This window comes from Carassius gibelio, chromosome A18, assembly GCF_023724105.1.
Source record: "Carassius gibelio isolate Cgi1373 ecotype wild population from Czech Republic chromosome A18, carGib1.2-hapl.c, whole genome shotgun sequence".
In the NCBI taxonomy this organism is placed as follows: domain Eukaryota; kingdom Metazoa; phylum Chordata; class Actinopteri; order Cypriniformes; family Cyprinidae; genus Carassius; species Carassius gibelio.
The window spans coordinates 10837597-10861333 of record NC_068388.1 but is presented as its reverse complement, the minus strand read 5'-3'; the positions used below and the strand labels follow the sequence as shown (position 1 = coordinate 10861333).

The 23737-nt window shown below is 37.2% G+C and overlaps 1 protein-coding gene across 1 annotated transcript in view; it reads right to left on the bottom strand.

Moving 5' to 3' along the window:
• Window positions 1-17635, bottom strand: part of LOC127934116 (capping protein, Arp2/3 and myosin-I linker protein 2) — a 36967-nt gene extending 19332 nt beyond the window's left edge. Inside the window, exons 1-28 of the mRNA XM_052531280.1 lie at window positions 17616-17635; window positions 17212-17335; window positions 16200-16321; window positions 12364-12461; window positions 12173-12243; window positions 12012-12085; window positions 11353-11428; window positions 10793-10881; window positions 10592-10686; window positions 10413-10499; window positions 10168-10277; window positions 9092-9169; window positions 8814-8890; window positions 8626-8730; window positions 8136-8205; window positions 7970-8051; window positions 5453-5549; window positions 4573-4627; window positions 3637-3809; window positions 3335-3403; window positions 3151-3244; window positions 2960-3058; window positions 2667-2795; window positions 2070-2183; window positions 1750-1922; window positions 1553-1640; window positions 1371-1463; window positions 765-831 (exon numbers count right to left, since the gene is read on the bottom strand). Coding sequence (XP_052387240.1) covers window positions 765-831; window positions 1371-1463; window positions 1553-1640; window positions 1750-1922; window positions 2070-2183; window positions 2667-2795; window positions 2960-3058; window positions 3151-3244; window positions 3335-3403; window positions 3637-3809; window positions 4573-4627; window positions 5453-5549; window positions 7970-8051; window positions 8136-8205; window positions 8626-8730; window positions 8814-8890; window positions 9092-9169; window positions 10168-10277; window positions 10413-10499; window positions 10592-10686; window positions 10793-10881; window positions 11353-11428; window positions 12012-12085; window positions 12173-12243; window positions 12364-12461; window positions 16200-16321; window positions 17212-17335; window positions 17616-17635 — 2629 coding nt within the window. The remainder of the gene's footprint in view (window positions 1-764; window positions 832-1370; window positions 1464-1552; window positions 1641-1749; window positions 1923-2069; window positions 2184-2666; window positions 2796-2959; window positions 3059-3150; window positions 3245-3334; window positions 3404-3636; window positions 3810-4572; window positions 4628-5452; window positions 5550-7969; window positions 8052-8135; window positions 8206-8625; window positions 8731-8813; window positions 8891-9091; window positions 9170-10167; window positions 10278-10412; window positions 10500-10591; window positions 10687-10792; window positions 10882-11352; window positions 11429-12011; window positions 12086-12172; window positions 12244-12363; window positions 12462-16199; window positions 16322-17211; window positions 17336-17615) is intronic.
• Between the last annotated feature and the right edge of the window lie 6102 nt (window positions 17636-23737).

Here is a 23737-nt window from a genome sequence, read left to right as displayed (position 1 = left end):
TTTTGGGGTGAAATATGACTGAAACAATAAAAAGAAAAGATGACAGCAGAGATAACAGGACAGGTATACACAAAAGAGCAGAGGAAGAGGAGGGTGGTGGGCCGGGGGAGGGGTTTTGTCATGGTTGTAAGCGGGTGGCCCCCTCCCTCGTCTGAGGGGCTCAGTGGTGTGAGAATAACAGGGCTATGCTCCAGTTAGCGGCTGCCAGCAGTGTTACACAGCTGATTATATTAGTAGAGTCAGGGTGGGACCTTCCAAAATCAAACCCCCCACCGTCTCAGACTCACAGATAGAAGAGCGATTACACAGGGAGGGAAAATCCCATGAGAGAGGCATCCCGCTCTCACAGACAGAACTTCAAACAACAAAGCACGCTTTTGATGTCACCTGCACTGTAGCACTACTACAGTACATAGTGCATCACATGCACAAATTTAAATACCCAGTGGGTTGCCATTAAATCAAGTTTACACATGCTATTTATTGTAAAGGATGTGGTTTAATGAGGTCTGTTTAACTATATAGAGTTTTTTTTAGATAAGCGCAATGACAAGTCCTGTTCAAATATATTTGATGACTGTACAATTTAACAGACCTGAACATGACCTTTGACCTCAACAGCTGTGCTGTGAGTGCCGGGGTTTGCTACAATCATCTGTCAAGTAATGCGCAGCTATGATGTCACCAGTATAGGCTATATACGTGATTTAGGAGTGCAAAAGACAAATGGCAAAGTCTTGAACAAGAAGCACTTGTCGGCTTACTTTTGATGGAAGGGGCGGGACGGATGCTACGGGAGTGGAAACTGTTCCTCCAGATGACTGGGACATACTGTGGACATGCAGAGAGAAAATCAAACTTAAATGCATACAAATCACTGCAATCAAACTCACCCTATGGGTTAATGAAATAATTTCAATTTATAATCACTTTTTTTACAATCTGTAAAAAATAAACGAGCTGTGTTGAAGCCATAATTTATATTTTCTGAATGCACACCATTGTAATAGAGGGGTCTAAATGTACATTTGTACAGATCCTTGATACATGTTTTGTTAATAAAGATGTTCTTCCACTTTGGACCATTCTCAGATTATACTGGAGAATATGGATCATCAAGTTTGACACAAACTGGCTGATTTTTTAGGATTCTTTGATTAATAGAAATTTTTCTAACAATGTAAAACTGCCACTTTTAAACAATGTAATGTATCCTTGCTAATGTTTATATATATATATATATTATATTACTGACCCCAAACATTTGAGTTGTATGTGCAAGTTGTAGTGTATGTATAAAAACAAAGCAAAAGTCCTGAGTAAGTTGTGGATCAGAATGCTAGATTCGAGCAGACATGCCCTGTCCTCACATCATCTGTAGGGAATTCATGCTCCATCACTCTAAGCTGAGGAACATTGGCCTTGATATTGGTGGACTGGGAAAAGTCCCTCATGTGCTTGTCCTGAAAGCAAGAGAGGGATATCCTGCATGTCATACACAAGCATACACAATTCTCACATGCTCAACAGATTCATAAATGCAAACACTTACCAGCTTTTCCTGAGCCATTGACAAATCCTGAAGAACTTCTTCAACTATACTTCCCACCAGAGAGACACTGACGGACAGTTTGAGTTCACTGAGAAAAAGTGAGAGAGGGGAGCTCAAAGTAAAATTAATAATAATAATAATCTTTTGAGGTTTCAAGAATTTAATAATTTTTATAGTGATTTGCATGTGAGCCCCACCTGAGCTTGTTTATGATGCTGATCTCTGTCTCTTGTATTGTGTTTTGAATGAAGTGCGCAGCCTGACGGGTTTTCTTGGCCACACAATCTGCCAGACGCTCGCTGACACTGGACCTCTGGACGACTCTGGGGCAGGTCAGCTGGGCAGACTGCAGCATTGCCGTCGCCAGCTCCTGCACAACACAAGAGACAATCTGATTTGTACTGCCATCGAGTTACAGAAACCTCCACTAAAGCAAAAAAAAACATACTCAACTTTCGGTACTACATACTACATAACAGACACTACAGAAACACACAAAAACATGACTAAAGTGAACCTGGATTTCCTCAGTAATCTCACTACTCAGGGCTGTAGCAGAGTCATGGAGAATGCATTTCAGCATGTGACCACTAGAGGGCGCTCTGCCCAATTCATAGAGTCCTGCAAAAGTCTGTGTGGAAAGGCCAAATGTCAAGTATCAAAACTTTCATTCATAAAGGTTAATACTTTTGTTTACTGAGAACAAATTAAATTAATAAAACTGAAAGTATTTTGAAAGTCTTTTTAACTGTTTGTTCATCAAAAATAAATAAATAACTGTTTTCATCATTGGTGATAATAAGAAATGTTTCTTGTGCACCAAATCAGCCTATTAAAATTATTTCTGAAGGAGAGTCTGACACTTGAGTAATGGCTGCTGAAAATTCAGCTTTGCCATCTGAGGAATAAATCACACTTTAAAATATATTAAAATTTTAACTTTTATTTTAAATGTAACTTATATTCACTAATATAGCGATTTTATTTTTCTGATCAAATAAATGCAGCTTTGGTGAGCATAAGAGACTTTCAAAAGCATGCAAAAATCTAGTGTGAAAAAAATCTAGTTTTAAATTTGTAATACTGCAAACCATGTAGATGTGTAATCTCATACACTTGTGGCCGTCTTTGCATGTTGAAGTGCTTCCTCTGCAAGCAAGATGTCTGACTGCACCTCTTGTATATTGTAGCAGGTTAAAGGATGCACACTTTCCTGTAGTTTCTTACAGAGATCCTGAACTAACTGAGAAAAAAAAAGATAGAAACACTTTCTTATAATGATCTGAACCCTTAGTATATAGTATAACATTCTACCATATCATAGGCACTAGACAGTAATAATTATACATATATATATATATATATATATATATATATATATATATATATACACACATCCAAACAAACCTGTTCAGAGCGAGTGGTCTTCAGTCCATGCTGCAGGTGACACATATTCTCACCTGTTTCACAATGTCTCTGATTGTTCCTGTGTAAGAAATTCTGCATCTGCATATACACCCATAAAAAGAATCAGTTTATAATATATATATCATTGTCTGTTCTCATGGCTTTCAACAGTTCTGGAAATAAGAACTAACTTTCTGTAAAGCCTCCTCCATCTTCTCTGGGGTGTTTCGATAGGCCTGAAGAATATCACTCATTGGAATGGACATGTTCTGTAGTGTCAAGTTTCTGTATGAAAGCACACATACAGAAAATACATAATGTATTAACAAATATAAGTCACTGAAAAATGTCTGTTTGTCCGTGGGGTACTCTCACTTCTCCATGGCATTGGCCACATCCATAAATCCTCCAGCAGTCACATTGTTTCGGTCCCAAACTAGTGTTCTGTCAGGAAACAAAGCACAACCTTCTTAAGGACGTAAGGACGGCGACTGCAATTTTTGCCAAAAATAGGACGTGTTTTGTTGATCCTAGAAAAAGATTCCCGTAAAACATAATTTTAACCCCATCATTAACCTTAACCTATCTATACATTATGACTGATTTACGTGAACAATGATCAAGGAACATGTTTAACTTTACAAAAATGCTATAATTCACCACGTGTGGAAAATTACTTTAGCTTGGTGTTGATCACGAGGGCCTTTGCTAGCATCTTTGCTCCTGTGTCACCTATAGAGTTCCCACTGATATCAATCTTGGACAGGCTGGCATTGCTGCCCAGGCTGTTGATAAGGATGGTGGTACCAGTTTTCAACTTTGAGTCACACACAGAAAGAGACTCCAGGGGCTAAAAAGTGTAAAAAAAAAAAAAAAAAAAAAAAAAAATAGAGAGAGTAAAGATGTCAAGGGGGTCACTTTCCATGCCAAATGCACATATGAGACAATGATCATATTATACTGAAGGGCTATACTTGTTTCAACAAATTAAATTGATCTTAGATTTAGAGTCATTTTCATGGAGTCATTAACCTTTGGCTACAAGTTTCATTAAGATTTCTATTAAGGTTTGAGTCTCATTAACTTTAGAAGCAGTATCTACTGAGCAGGTTGGGTCGTGAAAGGCCAGCTCTGATCCTTTGGAGAGCATGAATGCTCATATTAATGTGGATAAAGTTACATAAAGTTGAGAGTCTGTTTTAATGAGTCCTATATTTGAGTTAGAGCTGCTTGTGTAATTACTGAGCCCGGGTTTGCCTTGATAGAGAGGGATTCTGGGTAATTAAAACTCATGCTGGAGGAATGGGGGGGGGTGTCTCTGTGGACCTTCTCTCTTTATTGGTTCTAGTATTACAGACACAAACAGACACAGAAGCATCAATACAAATCTTCACTGTTAACTGAGCCAAAGACAGCAGCTCTTCCCACTCCCAATGTTTTATGAGAGCTGTGGTCCGTAGGTGGATGTTCTGGTGTTTTCGTGTTCATGGTGGATAGGGGAAGTGATCCTAATTCACAGCATTTCTCATATCATTCTAACGGAATAATGAGAAGTGTGTGTGTGTGTGTGTACGTGTGTAGTTGTTTCTGATTATTACAAATGATGTACTTACACACTCCTCCTCTTGAATTAGCTGTACAAGGCGGTGTAACACATCTGTAAGCGCTCTGAGAGAGAGAGGCGGAATTTAAAATATGCATCATATGCATGAAAGGAAAAGGGGGGAAAGGGTAGTTATGCTTTGGAGAGAGATGACAGACTGGAAAGACTGAAAGATGCATCAAAAATGTTTTAAAAGGAAATGTGTCCTTTCAGTGCTTCAAAATACAAGTTTCCTGAACACTCAAACATCTACAGTACATCACATAAAAGCATTCATATCATTTAAAAAATATGAGTAATTCACACCTAGGGCCCTATCATACAACCGGCACAATGCGACGTAAGGCGCAGCGCAAGTGTGTTTGCTAGTTTCAGTCCGGCGCCGTTCACATTTTCCCATCCAGACAACGCCATAGACCAACTCAAACCTGGTCTAAAGTCTGGCACAAAACACACGTACATGCTGCTTATTAAACACAGGGATGCACAGCAGCACACAAACATGGCAAATATTCAAAATTAAAGGATTGCAATGCATAAAAATATGTCATAATGGCTAGTCATCGCATGTATCAGAATCTATTTGCTCGTACACAAGCAGCTCCGTTTCATCTCGGAGACGTGTTCTGTCTTTGCGCTTGTCAAATTCCGCCGTGTAAATAGCAAATCCGTCGTGGCACGAGTGCGACTGGCTCTTAAAGGGAATGGAAGATGAGACTCTGATTGGTTTATTGCACGTTACGCCCAAAAAACACCCATTACTCATTAAGAGAATAGGGACAACCTGTTTAGACAGTCAACCGTTTTTCCGTCGTTAAAATAGCAAAAGTGGGCTAGTAGTGCATTTTACACTTTGCATTTAGATCGTTAAAATACTTTATGGCACTTACTTAGACTTCATGGCAAAATTGCATCCAATTGAAAGGTGCCGAATAGAGTGACTCCGACCAATGGAGAGAATTAAAGTAACCATGTTGCTTTCAAAACCTGTCAGAAAGGAAACACAAATGACTAATTGTAATATTTTAATTTCAAAGGAAGTGAGCGGTACAACTTCTATCACACATAGCCACCAAATAAAACACAGATCCTCTTTCTACATGCCATAATAAACATGGTGTTTTTACATGTCAAGAGAGACAAAGCAAGCTCATTTTGGCCCTATCACTTCTTGTGTCTTTATTTATTCCTTTTAGGACATCTGGCTGAGTAAGCCAAACTCAGGCCTTAGTGATAATTGTTAAGAAAACTTAAACATGCAAAGTGTGTACACACTACTAGTATAGAATAAATAAGTACATGCATCTAATAAATAAATTAATACTAGTATCTAATAAATAAGATCTAGTGTCTATTAAATACTTACTAGTATCTAATGAATAAGCACTAGAACTTTTAAAAATTTGCTAGTACCTAAAGAATAAGAACTAGTATCTAATGGAATAGTAGCTAAAAAGTAAAAACTTGTAGCATGAAAAGAGATACTTTTAAGTTTAAGGATGAAATATTAAAAATGGCAAAATGGTACAGAGACATGTTTTTAATAGTTGTACTTCTTTTAACATGGCATGGCATTTTGAAAAACCTGCCACTTATGTGCAACAATTTATTGATTTCACAGTTATTTCAGTGATATCTTGCAGGAATTACAATCGTTTCATTCATACCACTCCATAAAAAGATCCATAAATCAGTTGAATGATCCATAAATCAGGTGCCAGATGAGTTTGGGGATATTGTACCTGTCCAATCATGTATATTTTCACCTTCTATAATTCAGATATTTCTCTTCTTTATTTCACTCTGATTCAGTGTTTGTATATGTGTTCAGACAGGTGAGATCGCCCTGCAGCGGCACAGTATGAGTTCAGCGGGTCATGTGCTATTCTGACTGATGTGTTGAGCCTTTCCTCGTCGTGTAGTAGCTACAACAATGCCTATATTTGCTTTGTCTCCTCCTGGGTTATAAAAATAGCATGGCCTGATTCCATTTTCTCCCAGGGTTCAACATTTTCACAAACACTGCTTCTAACTTGAAAAGCAACATTAGTTCCTTCAAGAACCATTTACCGTAATTTCCGGACTATAAGTCGCACTTTTTTTCATAGTTTGGCTGGTCCTGCAACTTATAGTCAGGTGCGACTTATTTATCAAAATTAATTTGATATGAACCGAGAAAAATGAACCGAGAGAAATGAACCAATAGAAAACATTACCGTCTCCAGCCACGAGAGGGCGCTCTATGCTGCTCAGTGCTCCTGTAGTCTACAAAGAAGACATAGAGCGCCCTCTCGCGGCTGTAGACGGTAATGTTTTCTTTTGGTTTTTGGTTCTAAATAAATGCGACTTATAGTCCAGTGCGACTTATATATGTTTTTTTCCTCATCATGACGTATTTTTGGACTGATGCGAATTATACTCGGGTGCGACTTATAGTCCGAAAAATACGGTAAATTATTTAATTTTCTATTAAGCAGATATCTAGTTCAACAACTAAGTAAGATTCTAAGTTAAACACAAGATAAACTTTGCCATCAGGATCTGTCTGCTGTTGATTGCCACAGAGAACGAATTTCACGAATTTCACATCAGTTTGAAAAAAAGCAGAGATTTGTTAAACATATTTACATTAATTCATCATTAAAAAAAAACTTTATATTTGAACAGTTAAAAATTGTCAGGGGGAAAATAAAAACATATTCGATAGTACATATCCGATATTTAATGCATTGGTAGGAAGAGTGGGATTTTGGACCATTGGGATTTCACAGTGGGCGGGGCTACCCAACAACACAAAAATGGAAACCAAATGATAACTGTCTGTGGACAAAACTCAGACTCTACTGTCGGCTTTTATTCTGATTTTATGCTTTTATTGTTTATCACTTAATCACATCATGCCATGTTACTAGAATATGTTATTAAAACAGTTTACCAGGTTTTAAATGTAATTTAATTAAATGTATGCATTTAGCATATGCTTTTATCCAAAGCGTCATACAGTGCACTCAGGCTAACATTTTTTACCTAACATGTGTTCCCTGGGAATCAAACCCACAACCTTGCGCTGCTAACGCAATGCTCTACCACTTTTTAAATCCAAAGTCTATGCTAAAAATGTGGTTAATATCATCAAGTCATTTCTACAGATGTAAACAACAACCCTTTTGACCTCTTACTTATTTTATGAAAAGAGGTTTTCTAAGCAGCAGGAAGACTTGCACACAGACAGCGGGTTAGATTAATTTATGCCTCTATCTCTTCACGTATCAGTCAGATATGATTTATAACCTGTCTGATGCCAGTGAGAGCAATATAATAAATCTGGCAGATAAAAAGAGGGAGGTACAAAGGGAGGTTAATAAAGTGCCAACTGCATGAATGAGAAAATAAATAAAAGACTGCACCGTTGTCAGACAGGTCCAGACTGCAGATGGCCTTGGCCTCAAAAATGTGTTCCTGAATCACCTGAGCTCCGGCCGACCTCAGCTACACATACCACAAAATCACACACACCATTTTAAGAAGAGATCTGTATAATACTTTGATGTGTATATGTGTGTGTATCTGTACCTCACAGCAGCTGATGTCAAGCTCTAGCTCAGAGAGATGAGTGTTGGTGGCCAAGCCCTGTAGTAACAATCTAAACAACATTCATACTGGACATTAATAATGATGAAAGAAAAACATATACCATCAAAAGATGCTGTTATTTTGAACTTTCTATTTAAAAAAGCAAATAAATAATATGATTTTTCCTAAAAAATATGAAACAGCACAACTGTTCTCAACATTAATAATAATAATAAAGTTTTTTTTGATTATGATTTCTGATCATGTGACACTGAAGACTGCTGAAAATTTTATACTATTTTACAATATTATTTTTTTCAACATATTTAAAAAAATTTTTTACTGAGTCCAGATTTTGGAACATTACGATACACAAAACTCATCACAAATATATAGGCCATAATCAAACAGATGCAAGTTGCCTATAACAGGAGATGTACTCAAGCTTGTAACACATCCATTTCCTTTAATGTTGGCACAAACCTCATACCTGAGAGCTTCTGGAGGTAGTTTAGTTCCAGACAATCCCACGTATTTTAACACAGTGCTCTTGCTGAAGAAATCCCTCACACTGCGCGTGACCTCTCGTACTTTCCTAGTACAGCCACACAGATCAGTATGTGCATGCTGCCTGTGTAGAGACGCATATAAATCATAACGTCACTTTTGATGGCTCACCTATGAGAAAAAGTGTTCCTGGAGAGGTTGAGGTAGCTCAGAGTAGTGCAGCAGCCCACCGACAGAGACACAAACAGCTAGAGAGAAACAGAAAAAGATAACTCAAGATTATTTTAGAGGAATTACTGTAAAAAAATGTAACTTCCATTTGACTCCCTAATCCATTTTACACTACAAAATAAGAATCAAACAATACATATATATATATATATATATATATATATATATATATATATATATATATATATATATATATATATATAGCTGATGTGACTCACAGTGTCTAGAGGGCAGTCTGTGTAACTGAGGTCCAGGTGTGATACTGCATTTGGAGCAGAAAGGAACTTAAAGAGACTCTAAAAAGAGACAGACAAGCATGGTATTTCAAAGCCATAGCATGTGTACGAGCCTATTCACTCTTTTTTGCTAAATTTTGCTATGCTGGCATTAAATAAAATCTGTGAGACAGAAAGGCAGACATATGAAGCAACGCGAAACCAAGACATGGCTTCTATAATCACAATTATTCAATGACTGCAAACAACATTTATAGTCCATTGAAACAAAAAGTTAATGTACTGAAACAAATCGCTCATTCCATTACCCTCTACATCATACAGTAGCAGAACCCTGAAATTGAAAATGATCCATATAAAACACACCCATACAATGATCAACAAGAAGTCCATGGGCAAGTGTCAAGGAAGTTTTGGGGCAATTGACAAGATCGACAAGATTCAGCTGAAACCATTATGGTTTTTCCGTTTTCCAGCAAAAATTGACAATTTAAAAAAAAACAACTTTTTACATTTTATAATTTTATTTAATAAGCATGTATTCAATTGACAGTAAAACAATTTTTTTATTTAACAAAAAAATCTATTTCAGATAAATGCTGTTCTTTTTTATTTCTATTCAAGAAAAAGAAATGTAGCACAGTTTCCACAAAAATATCAAGCAGCTCAACTGTTTTCAGAAATGCATCAAATCAGCATATTAGAATGATTTCTAAAGGTTAATAAGACCACAAAGACTGGAGTAATAGCTGCTGACAATTCAGCTTTGCAATCAGAAGAATAAATTACTTAGTAAAATATATTAAAACAGCTGTAAACTGTCACCATAGTAATTTTTTTTATCATATAAATGCAGCCTTGGTGAGCATTAAAAGACTTCGTTCCAACTCTTTTTCCAATTTTGAAAGCTTACTGGACATTTTGAAAAGTAGTGACTCTATAATATTATATATGTATAATATAAATAGTTATTTTTGTGGTGGGCCAGTGAAAATACTGACAGCGCAAGTACAAATCTGAACTAAGGGCCTTCCATCCCCCAGCTCTGTCAAACTCACCAGAGCCTCTTCTGTCGCCAGGCAGTTGATGTTTCCGCTCAGGTCTAGGTGGGTAAGAGTGTTGCAGAGAAATGCACTCTGATGAAGAGCTTGAACCAGACAGCCCAGGCCTAGTGCAAAAGGAAGAGAGAAAACGAGGTTGAAGACGGCAACAGCATGGCAACCAAAGCTACTGTCTTGAGAAAATGTAGGCAGGAAATAGCATCTTGAAATGTATAAAAGCGAGTAAGAGATCAATGCAGCACCTTTTGGGGACATGGAGACCTTGGAGAGATACAGCTGACTGAGACCACGTGCCAATTTGCCTAAACTCTGACTGAGAGCAATCACACCTAAGCGCAAGGGAACAGAGAAGACATAACATCAGCACGTATACACAAAACAGACGGAGATCTCAGATCAGAGAGAATATCTGCATCAGTACCTTTATCCTCAATAGCATTGACAGACAGATTGATGATATGGACAGCAGAGGCAGAACTGTCCCGAAAAGTTCTGGCCATCTTGACAGCAAAATCCCTGCTCGTGGATGCAACAATCATTTACTGGCTTATGAGACATTGGGTAAATGTGCTTTTACAAGCTTTTAGCTTTTCACGAGTGCAAGGGCCTTGATGAAGCTCACATTTTGAGTCCACTGGCCTCCAGACTGACCTCCTCCAGAGCACAGGACCGGGCGATCATATAGAGGACCTGCTCCTGAACATCAGGGGTCTGAGAACAGAGAGCAGATGGACAACACACGAAGATTGACGTGAATGGAGGATGATGCACTATGATTAAAAATGTTATGTGCTACACAGCCACAAAGTACTGAAATTTCAATAAAAAGAGACTTGTTTGGTTTCTTCAAGAGAGCAGCTTCAGCTACAAATCTTTTTTCTCTTCATGCTTCAATCCTCTCCCTATGTCTCTCCATCTTAAATTAGTATTCTGTATCACACTGAGATCAAATTTGCCCTTGAGCATGTCTCGTCATGGTGTTGTGATGCCTCTCAGTCAGAACAACAATTTTTTTTATTTGGCAAGTGGCCTATATCTGACCTTTCCACAACCAGGAGTGAGAGGAGATGGGGGTCTGACATGAGTGGATAAGTCAAGTCTAAACATAACCATTCTGCTCTAAGTTTCCAGCTTTCTTCACCAGTATTCATGATTATTTGGCCCAGAAGTATCCATTCATACCAGTTTGAAGTCCTTGCTGCATATCTTGGTGAACCATTGGTTAAAGGACAGAGCACCCACTGCTAAAGCCAAGTCTCTGTTAACATTTTCAACAGATTATTAAGAAATATCACAACATCAAAAATATATATTAACAAGGACATTGATTTATATATATAAAAAAAGTGAGGTCAGTAAGATTTTTTTAAGAAATTTTTACTTTTATTCAGCAAGGATGCATTAAACTGATCAAAAGTGACAGTAAAGGCTTTTACATCGTTACAAAAAAAACTTTCTATTCAAATTGATTTCTATTCAAACAATTAAATATCACGGTTTCCACAAACAGCACAGCTGTATCCAACAAATGCATAAGAAATAATAATAATAATACATATATATTATATATTCAATTATAAAACAGTTTATTAAAACTAATATTTCATAAGATTCTTGTTTTTATTGTATTTTTAATTTAAAATGCAGCTTTGATGAGAATAAAGTTTTTTTTTTTTTTTTTAAATCTTACAGACCCCACACTTTTGAATGGCAGTGTATTAAAGTGTTATATATATATATTAAAATTAAAGGCATTTGTTTACGGTATATATTGTAAAAATATATTCTAAATACATTTCTTATTTAGAGTTAGAATATAAAGTATAAGTTATTGTATCTACCTGCTGTCTAAATGACTGAAGTCAACGAGGTTGAAAACCCGACAGTTCTGAGCATGGTAAATGTTATCGACGTCCTAGAAACCACAGGGGCAACAATTCTTAAAAGCGTCATTGCATAACCTTTGAAAATGTGATTCTTATTCGTATTGATTGCCACACACCCACTGAACTTCCATACAGCACGGGAACTCATTGAAGTCACATAAAGCTGCATAGGTGTCCGAAAAGCCTCCTGTAGAGGACGAAAGAGAACGCAGAAATCAAATGAAAGTATTGCAATATCTAAATAAACCTGTAGATGTGACTGTTCTATACAGCTGATCACACAGACTGATGGTGAGTATCATCTGACCACATGGTCCAACTGCTCCATTCACATGTTCCTCAACTCTGGAGGCAAGACTGCACAGCCTCTCTTGGAGGTCAGGGGGAACTTTCTTCAGCAACTTCCTGAAAGGAAAAAAGCGATGGAGGGGGATAAAGGAAGTGTGGGATCAGTGAAAACACATCTGCCAACACAATTTCTTTCTTTAGTTTTCCAGTCAGTGGTAAAAAACTTGCTATTTACGCAATAATCATGTTACTTGATCTCATTAGATAATGTGTACTAAAGGTCATGTTTGTTCCATTTGTGGGCAGATAAATCTGTTAAGGTTTTCGAGAAGAAGTGAGTCAAATCAGTGAACGCCTTATTTAGGTTTAAGTCATGAGGAAGGAATAATAAGGAAAAGTGAAACTACTTAAAGATCATCAACGTTTCTAATGATTTATGAAAGCAGTGGTTTTTACATGGTATTGCTTCAGGAACCAGATTTTACACAAGACGCTAAGTACATAAAATGGGCCAACATTATGGTCAGCACAATGTGTATATGAATCCATATTTAATGTAAAATGGGTCACATTTAATTTATTGTAAGAATGAGTTGAGAAATTAACTCAGATGCACTTTGTTTATAAGTATATGTTTACATTTAGGTGTGATCACATTTACTATTGCTCTATGAAATTTTGGGGGCAAATTCCAGTCCTTTCAATAGAAATCCATGCAATTGGGAGTTTTGTGTAAGGGCAAAGAAGTACCCACACTGATTATACTCATATTCAAGTTGGCTATGCGAATTTACCGTGCCGACCATCAGAAAGCTATCATACATCCCTACACTATGGAAAATTTTTATTTTTCTTGCCCGCCAAATTTTGCCTACATTTTGCTATACGTAACCATAGCTTTTTTAGAAATATGTCATAAATGTAAATAGAATAGAATCTAAAAATAAAAATAGGTGTTATCTTTCACTTGGATCTTATAAGTTGCACTGAGTAAATACAGCTGATTAAAACAAAAATTATTTCTAGCTTCACTCAAAAAACATTATTTTAGTAGTTTGCCCAGTTTACTTGAACAAAAGAAGCTAACACAACACAAATCTTTAGTTTTTACTCAGTTGTCATTTGCACTCAGTTTTATTACGTTAAATGAAATTACATTTGTAAACTGTTAAATTAACATGAACCAATGATGTTGCAATGACTGAAACTGGGCAGGGGATTTCTAGTTCCCAGCATGCTTTGCATACGGATAGATCAGGAGAGTAAATGTTGAAATAAAGTGTTGTTCAGTTATATATGACATTTGAAAGAGTTTATGTTATGTTGATTTTTGAGGTTAACATTATGCTGAAGTGTAGACCTTGTGGTGAGGCTATGGTTACATTTCACTAAAGTGATGTTGTTCTTGATAAGCTGTATATGTGCTGATGCCAGTTAAGAGAACACTTTTAATTAAATTAAAGTGTTACATAATTTGCTTTGTATGTAAGCAAGTGTTATGTTGGCTATTAGTTCTTATGAGAATAAATAAAATGAATAAGCTTAAAGACAAGCACATGATTTATATTGACTATATGGTCACCATTTCTACGTTCCACAATCAAATGATCTTGAAACATTTTTAAGTCTGTATGACAGCTACTGACAACCTGAATGCTCCCCCATTTACCACAATGGTAACCAAAAAAAACAACAACTCAAAACTAAACTAACATTAAACACTTTCTGAACAGCAACATCACTGGTTGGATCAACAGAGTGAATTATGTTACACAGGTGCATCTCAATAAATTATAATGTCATGGAAAAGTTCATTTATTTCAGTAATTAGACTCAAAAAAAAATTATTAAATAAATTCATTTCACACAGACTGAAGTAGTTTAAGTCTTTGATTCTTTTAATTGTGATTATTTTGGTTCACATTTAACATCCACCAATTCACGATCTCAACAAATTAGAAGATGGTGACATGACAATCAGTTAATCAACTCAAAACACCTGCAAAGTTTTCCTGAGCCTTCAAAATGGTCTCTCAGTTTGGTTCACAAGGCTACACAATCATGGGGAAGACTGCTGATCTGACAGTTGTCCAGAAGACAATCATTGACACCCTTCACAAGAAGCCACAAACATTCATTGCCAAAGAAGCTTGCTGTTCACAGAGTGCTGTATCCAAGTATGTTAACAGAAAGTTGAGTGGAAGGAAAAAGTGTGGAAGAAAAAGATGCACAACCAACCGAGAGAACCACAGCCTTATGAAGATTGTCAAGCAAACTGGATTCAAGAATTTTAGAGAACTTCACGAGGAATGGACTGAGGCTGGGGTCAAGGCATCAAGAGCCACCACACACAGAAGTGTCAAGGAATTTGGATACAGTTGTTGTATTCCTCTTGTTAAGGCGCTCATGAGGCGTCTTACATGGGCTAAGGAGAAGAAGAACTGGATTGTTGCCAAGTGGTCCAAAGTCCTCTTTTCAGATGAGAGCAAGTTTTGTATTTCATTTGGAAACCAAGCTCCTAGAGTCTGGAGGAAGGGTGGATAAGCTCATGTCCCAAGTTGCTTGAAGTACAGTGTTAAGTTTCCACAGTCTGTGATGATTTGGGGTGCAAGGTCATCTGCTGGTGTTGGTCCATTGTGTTTTTTGAAAATCAAAGTCACCCATTTACCAAGAAATTCTTCTGCTGAGCAGCTTTTTGAAGGTGCTGATTTCATTTTCCAACAGGATTTGGCACCTGCCCACACTTACAAAAGCACCAAAAGTTGGTTAAATGACCATGGTGTTGGTGTGCTTGACTGGCCATCAAACTCAGCAGACCTGAACCCCATAAAGAATCTATGGGCTATTGTCAAGAGGAAAATGAGAAACAAGAGACCAAAAAATGCAGATGAGCTGAAGGCCACTGTCAAAGAAACCTGGGCTTCCATACCACCTCAGCAGTGCCACAAACTGATCACATCCATACCACACTGAATTGAGGCAGTAAATAAAACAGAAGGAGCCCCTACCAAGTATTGGGTACATGTACATTAAATAAACATGCTTTCCAGACAGACAACAATTCACAAATATTTTATTGGTCTTATGAAGTATTCTTATTTGTTGAGATGAATTTTTGTTAAATGTGAGTAAAAATCATCACAAGAACAAAAGACTCCAACTACTTCAGTCTGTGTGCATTGAAATTATTTGATACACGAGTTTCACAATTTGAGTTGAATTACTGAAATAAATGAACTTTTCCATGACATTCTAATTTATTGAGAAGCACCTGTATATAAATAAACACACACACACACAGAATACATATTTTGTATTTTTTTTTTAAATATAGATAACCTTTAACAATACTACAGGAGGCCTTTATTTACCCCCAGAGCCGTCTGAGGGACGTTTTATTATGGATGCACGCATTTATTTCATGTCTTTTGGACTTCTGACAACCAACACCTGCTTACCCTATTGAAAGGCTTGGAAGAGCCAGGAAAAATTTGTATATAACTCCGATTGGATTCATCTGAAAGAAGAAAGTTACATACACCTAGGGTGCTTTTTTGTCATTTTTGGGTGAAATAACCCTTTGGATAAGGTCATTACACCTACCCATGTTTTAGAGTTGGAATGGAGACTCTGGCTTTGATGTCAATGACAAAAAAAATTTATAAACCTATTTGTTTTGCTATCATAACTATACCTAATTATTTGGTCACTGCATTTTAAACCACAGTGTGCAACTGGATGAGACAATAGTTTTTCCTTAAAAGCACTCTATGGAAATCTAATGAATGAACAGATGAACGAATAGCATTTGAAGTAATACATGAGGTTAGATGTGATGAGTAACAGATCACTCACCCTGGTGATGAATCAGGGAAGATCTTCTTGAGAGAGGCGGTGACATGGGTGACTACAGCTTCCAGATCTCGCACTGACATCAGGCTAAGAGAGTAGATCTGCCTGTCCGTCTCAATAACCACCTCACGCACACACATAAACAAAGAGCCATGGATGATGAGTGATTGTAATTGTCCATAAAAGATTAACTAACTAACTAACTGGCTGGTTCTTTTTTCAGACAGTTTGATATTTAAAGCAGTTACAACATCACATGCTTTAAACATCTAAAAAAAAAATAGGGTTGAAAAATGACCTCAACTTCCCTGCATTCTAACTATGTGGTCACTTTACACTATAAATATTTTAAAACAGAAAAGGAAACTAAAAATACTACCTAAAATGTCAATGGGTTAAATGTAGAGATCTATATATTACAGTATTTGCATGTAACAGATGTAAATGTATTATACTTTTCCAAATATAGGTAAAAACTATTACCTCATAAATTACAGAGAAACTTTATATTTAACAGTATTACCCTACTGTTGAAAAAGTTTGCGGTCAGTAAGACGAAAAGTTCTTATTCAGCGAAAAGTGAGCGTCAAATACTTTTACACTGTTGCAAAAGATTAACCTTCAAATAAACACTGTCTTTAAATTTATATTCATCAAAGAATAATTCAAATTTAAGCAGGACAATTATATATTTAATATAAATATTATTAAAATAGAATACAGTTGCTTTAAATTTCAACACTATTTCACTATATTATTGTTTTTGCTGTATTTTTAATCAACTAAATACAGCCATGGTGAGCATAAGAGACTTACTTAAAGAAAACTGGTATATTTCTATCACAGCTGCTCCCCATTTTTATTATAGTCACATTTAAATGTATTCAATCAAGAGATGTTTTTTTATCAACAGCAACAAACCAAACAGAATGTTACAGTGTATATTAACAAGCAACTTTAAATGTGCATTACAATCTTTCATCAATATGGCATGTTGTAGTAGTAGATCTCTTACTTGCTCAATACTGTCGATGGTGATGGCATAGATCTCTAGATAACTGAAGGCGCTCTCCACCTGCAGTGAGAGACAGGACAGCTCTGGACAGCACACATAACAAATAACAGTGGAAATATAGTGACTCAGAAGTTAACACAGAAGGGAAGGTGGGGGTCCGGGAGGCTGGGTCACTCACTGAAACTCAAACACGGAAGCTGAGTTTGGAACAAGTGATTTTTTTTTCACAGGAACTAGCATTGAGTCATACACTTTCAATATATAGCAACATATCATGACACAGTGATACATTCCGTTAAGAGTTAATAGCCCTTCTTTCACTAATCAAGAAAGACAATCGACTTTAAAGGGAGTACATATGTCATTTTCAACTTTTTTTTTTACCCTCAGTCATGAAATCACACCTAGCAGTAGTCATGGGCATGTTTTTGGAGATGAAACATGAAACAAACATCACTCAGAGGACATATACAGTATTGTTCAAAATAATAGCAGTACAATGTGACTAACCAGAATAATCAAGGTTTTTAGTATATTTTTTTATTGGTACGTGGCAAACAAGTTACCAGTAGGTTCAGTAGATTCTCAGAAAACAAATGAGACCCAGCATTCATGATATGCACGCTCTTAAGGCTGTGCAATTGGGCAATTAGTTGAAAGGGGTGTGTTCAAAAAAATAGCAGTGTGGCATTCAATCACTGAGGTCATCAATTTTGTGAAGAAACAGGTGTGAATCAGGTGGCCCCTATTTAAGGATGAAGCCAACACTTGTTGAACATGCATTTGAAAGCTGAGGAAAATGGGTCGTTCAAGACATTGTTCTGAAGAACAGCATACTTTGATTAAAAAGTTGATTAGAGAGGGGAGAACCTATAAAGAGGTGCAAAAAATGATAGGCTGTTCAGCTAAAATGATCTCCAATGCCTTAAAATGGAGAGCAAAACCAGAGAGACGTGGAAGAAAACGGAAGACAACCATCAAAATGGATAGAAGAATAACCAGAATGGCAAAGGCTCAGCCAATGATCACCTCCAGGATGATCAAAGACAGTCTGGAGTTACCTGTAAGTACTGTGACAGTTAGAAGACGTCTGTGTGAAGCTAATCTATTTTCAAGAATCCCCCGCAAAGTCCCTCTGTAAAAAAAAAGGCATGTGCAGAAGAGGTTACAATTTGCCAAAGAACACATCAACTGGCCTAAAGAGAAATGGAGGAACATTTTGTGGACTGATGAGAGTAAAATTGTTCTTTTTGGGTCCAAGGGCCACAGGCAGTTTGTGAGACGACCCCCAAACTCTGAATTCAAGCCACAGTACACAGTGAAGACAGTGAAGCATGGAGGTGCAAGCATCATGATATGGGCATGTTTCTCCTACTATGGTGTTGGGCCTATTTATCGCATACCAGGGATCATGGATCAGTTTGCATATGTTAAAATACTTGAAGAGGTCATGTTGCCCTATGCTGAAGAGGACATGCCCTTGAAATGGTTGTTTCAACAAGACAATGACCCAAAACACACTAGTAAACGGGCAAAGTCTTGGTTCCAAACCAACAAAATTAATGTTATGGAGTGGCCAGCCCAATCTCCAGACCTTAATCCAATTGAGAACTTGTGGGGTGATATCAAAAATGCTGTTTCTGAAGCAAAACCAAGAAATGTGAATGAATTGTGGAATGTTGTTAAAGAATCATGGAGTGGAATAACAGCTGAGAGGTGCCACAAGTTGGTTGACTCCATGCCACACAGATGTCAAGCAGTTTTAAAAAACTGTGGTCATACAACTAAATATTAGTTTAGTGATTCACAGGATTGCTAAATCCCAGAAAAAAAAAATGTTTGTACAAAATAGTTTTGAGTTTGTACAGTCAAAGGTAGACACTGCTATTTTTTTGAACACACCCCTTTCAACTAATTGCCCAATTGCACAGCCTTAAGAGCGTGCATATCATGAATGCTGGGTCTTGTTTGTTTTCTGACAATCTACTGAACCTACTGGTAACTTGTTTGCCACGTAGCAATAAAAAATATACTAAAAAACTTGATTATTCTGGTTAGTCACATTGTACTGCTATTATTTTGAACAATACTGTATATTGTAATAGAGCTCTCCTAAAAAATATTCCCCCCTAGAGCACTTTGAGTTAATAGTGGACGTGACCTATTGACCCTCCTGCTTCTAAACTACTGCTTATTTTATCGGCTGCATATTTTTGTAACATACAGTCAATTCACTGTTCAAGGTTACTTTTTTGGGGGGGGGGGCTAACTGCCAATTTCCTTAATTTAAAGGAAAGACAGAAGCATTTAACATATACTGTACCTGTTATTCTGTCAATTTACTAATTTACATAGGCATAGGTGGACATAGGTATTTTTTATTTTTAGGGTATGCATAGGTGAAAATTATCTCAGTTCCAAATGTTGGAATGTATGTCAGTGTTTGTGAGGGGAGCACTGCTTTGTGTACGTACAGCTGTTACTGGGGAAACCTCGATCTCTACCACTCCGATTGCGCCTCCTGCTGGCAGAGAATGACTTTGCATACATATGCCTCAACAAATAAGAGTGCAAGTCCGTGGGAAACACTGGACTATGGTATAAATAAATTCAACTGTATAACAGTTTCACTGCAATTCATGTTAGAATGTTAGAATTAAAGAACAATTAACATAATACATATTTACTTATCTGTACATAGTAAATGCAGTTATTTTTAAGTGGTTGTTGACATCGTATCTAAAACCTGATTAAGCCACAAAAAATAGGTCTTGCAATATCAATGCATGCAAAGGTTCTTGTTCAATATTCTCAATAGTCTGAATCCGGCTCAAATTAAATGCAATATTGACGCTGTGGCGAGTGGGGCGGGGCCGAGAGGCGTGGGAACGAGGAGTGAGGCCAGGTGTAGTGATTGAAGATGAGCTGCACCTGCGCCCCACCGCCAGTATCGAGTCCCACGTAGGAGATGGAAGGATATAAAACTGGAGCGACGACCGTGAAGGACGAGAGAGGACCAGGACTGGGACATTATTTTATGTTTTGGCTTTTATTTGTGCGCGTCAGTCGCCTTGAGGGGCTGACGCGCTGTTTTGTTTATTTTTGAATATTAAAGTGATTTTTGATTGTGCGCCGGTTCCCGCCTCCTTCTTCCCGATGAATAGGAAGTTTTTATTATTACAGACGCCATCCTTAACTATTTTGTATCAAATGCAATGACATGTAGACATTAAGTGTGACTTGACTGTAAAAAATAAACATTTCTAAAAGTATATCACCCGATTTAAAAAGATTGCTCTGGCCCTGGTGTGAGATCTATGTGCTCTGATGCAGGACTGAATTTTATAGCCTTTCACATCTTCACTGGCTGCTCGCTGAGGAACACATGAGCTCTCCATTGAGACATCACCTGTTAAAGAAGAAAAAAAGTGCACAGAACAGAGTAAATGAGTCTAGTGCCATCTGCTGGTCAACAACGACAGCTCGTAACAACAGGCTGGCAACTTCATTTCAGTTGTACTCGCATGTCTGTTTTTGCAAGGCTTTCAGTTTTATGGCTCAGCAACCTGCTTAAAATATTGTTATTGGTCTGAATTTTATAAAACTATTTTTGGCAAAACTACAAACAACAATATGTTGGCCTTTCCAGTGCTTTCTCTTCCACATTACACAGGGAAAGCATGCATCCTTTAAATGATGAATAACGTTTCAAAATCAAACAATACAAATGCTGATTGGAAGCAGAACCTTGCTCTGATGCTCTGCTGAGCATGAGACCTGCACATATCATCAGCACATCTCTGCACACTGTGTGGAGAAAGATAATCACCACAGTCAAATAATACAGCATTATGAATGACAGCAGAAGAAGAGTTCTTTAGGGCACTGATCAAATGAATTTATGACATCAATCATGTGACTCTTTGTACAGACAAATGATGCTCTTTGGATCATCTCAAATCATGCTGGACAAATCATGCAGGTCTCGCATAAACCTGTGGAGCTCGCACTGCTTGAGTGCTGCTGTGTTCAGAGCAAAAGGGTGACCAATCGAATACGACAACATTTGGAAGTTCATGAAATTCTCATATTTGTGTCACAGTACAATTGTATTGAATGTTTTATTTTATTAAACAGCCGTACTTCTAGCATATATATATATATAAATATTATAGCCTATATGTGTTCAATATAATTAAATTGAATACATTTAATTTAAATATATATACAGTTTTAACTCAAAAATAACAAAAACAACATGGACATGAATTTCAGAATGTATTAGTGTTTGGTTCGCCATCTTTTTTTGTGTTATTAAATAAATTATATATAAAGAAATGTATTAACACAAATAAGATATATATATATATATATATATATATATATACACACACACACACACACACACACACACACACACACACACACACATAGTGGGTACAGAGAGTATTCAGACCCCCTTAAATTTTTCACTCTTTGTTAAATTGCAGCCATTTGCTAAAATCATTTAAGCTAATTTTGTTTTCTCTATGTACACACAGCACCCCATATTGACAGGAAAACACAGAATTGTTTACATTTTTGCACATTTATTAAAAAAGAAAAACTGAAATATCACACGGTCCCAAGTATTCAGACCCTTTACTCAGTATTTACTAGAAGCACCCTTTTGATCTAATACAGCCATGAGTCTTTTTGGGGAAGGTGCAACAAGTTTTTCACACCTGGATTTGGGGATCCTCTACCATACCTCCTTGCAGATCCTCTCCAGTTCTGTCAGGTTGGATGGTAAACATTGGTAGACAGCAATTTTCAGGTCTCTGCAGAGATGCTCAATTGGGTTTAAAGGGTTAGTTCACCCAATAATCAAAATTACGTCATTAATAACTCATCTCAAGTATGAGTAACTCAAGTAAGACCTACGTTTAACTTCGGAACACAGTTTAAGATATTTTAGATTCAGTCTGAGAGCTCTTAGTCCCTCCATTGAAACTGTGTGTATGGTATACTGTCCATGTCCAGAAAGGTAATAAAAACATCTTCGAAGTAGTCCATGGGACATCAGAGGGTCAGTTAGAATTTTCTGAAGCATCGAAAATACATTTTGGTCCAAAAACAGCAAAAACTACGACTTTATTCAGCATTGACTTCTCTTCCGTGTCTGTGAGAGAGAGAGTTCAAAACAAAGCAGTTTGTCATATCCGGTTCGCGAACGAATCATTCGATGTAACCGGGTCTTTTTGAACCTGTTCACCAAATCAAACTGAATCGTTTTAAACGGTTCGCGTCTCCAATACGCATTAATCCACAAATGACTAAAGCTGTTAACTTTTTTAATGTGGCTGACACTCCCTCTGAGTTAAAACAAACCAATATCCCGGAGTAATTAATTTACTCAAACTGACTGAACTGCTGTGAAGAGAGAACTGAAGATGAACACCGAGCTGAGCCAGATAATAAGCTAAACATTGACTCGTTTACGAGTCAAGAACCGTTTCTGTCAGATGCATCCGATTCGAGAACCGAGGAGCTGATGATACACCATGTTTGCTGTGTTTTCCCCCACGCCGACTCTGCCCTCACCATGCCCCCAACTATAACTAGATGCCGACTGTATGTATCCTTCGTTTGGTGTCATAATATGATGTCCATATATAGTTGTCAGTCAGACTTATGGGGCAGTCACACTGCACTTTTCTCTCCATTGACTTCCATTCATACGCATGCGAATGCGTCAGACCGGAAACGCAAGCTTATGTGAAAAATTTCTCATTCAACTGCGTTCCAAAGTTCAAGTTTGGTGAACTCTGACCTGCGAATTCGCATCACGTGAAGATGTGGGACCAGTAGAAGATCGATACGTCACTGCGTGACCTCTCTGTACAGAAATTCAAAAATGGGAAGCGCTATAACTTTAGCTGTAGAGCAGCGTCCTATTTTATATAATGCATATTTAAAAGATTATAAAAAATAAAATAAAAAAAGAAGCTGCATGGTTTGTAGTGTCAACAGGAAACAGGAACAGATGATACATTTGAATGAGGACGTTTTATAATTTTTTATTGCTTAGGGTGTATATATTTAAATAGAGAGAGAGATACAGAGAATACAAAACAATAAGACTCTTTCGATGCCGTCGCAAAAGACACACACACACACATATTTCACTCTCAAATCTGATGTTAACGAAGTATTTGTGAATCAAGAGAAGTTTTCGTCTCTTTACGTGCAAATCACTCACATATTTACTCGTATATTTATGAATGTTTCATGAATGAGACCCATTGTCTTGATGGAAGGTGAACCTTCGGCCCAGTCTGAGGTCCTGAGCACTCTGGAGAAGGTTTTCGTCCAGGATATCCATGTACTTGGCCACATTCAGCTTTCCCTCGATTGCAACCAGTCGTTCTGTCCCTGCAGCTGAAAAACACCCCCTCAGGATGATGCTGCCACCACCATGCTTCACTGTTGGGACTGTATTGGACAGATGATGAGCAGTGCCTGGTTTTCTCCACATACCACTTAG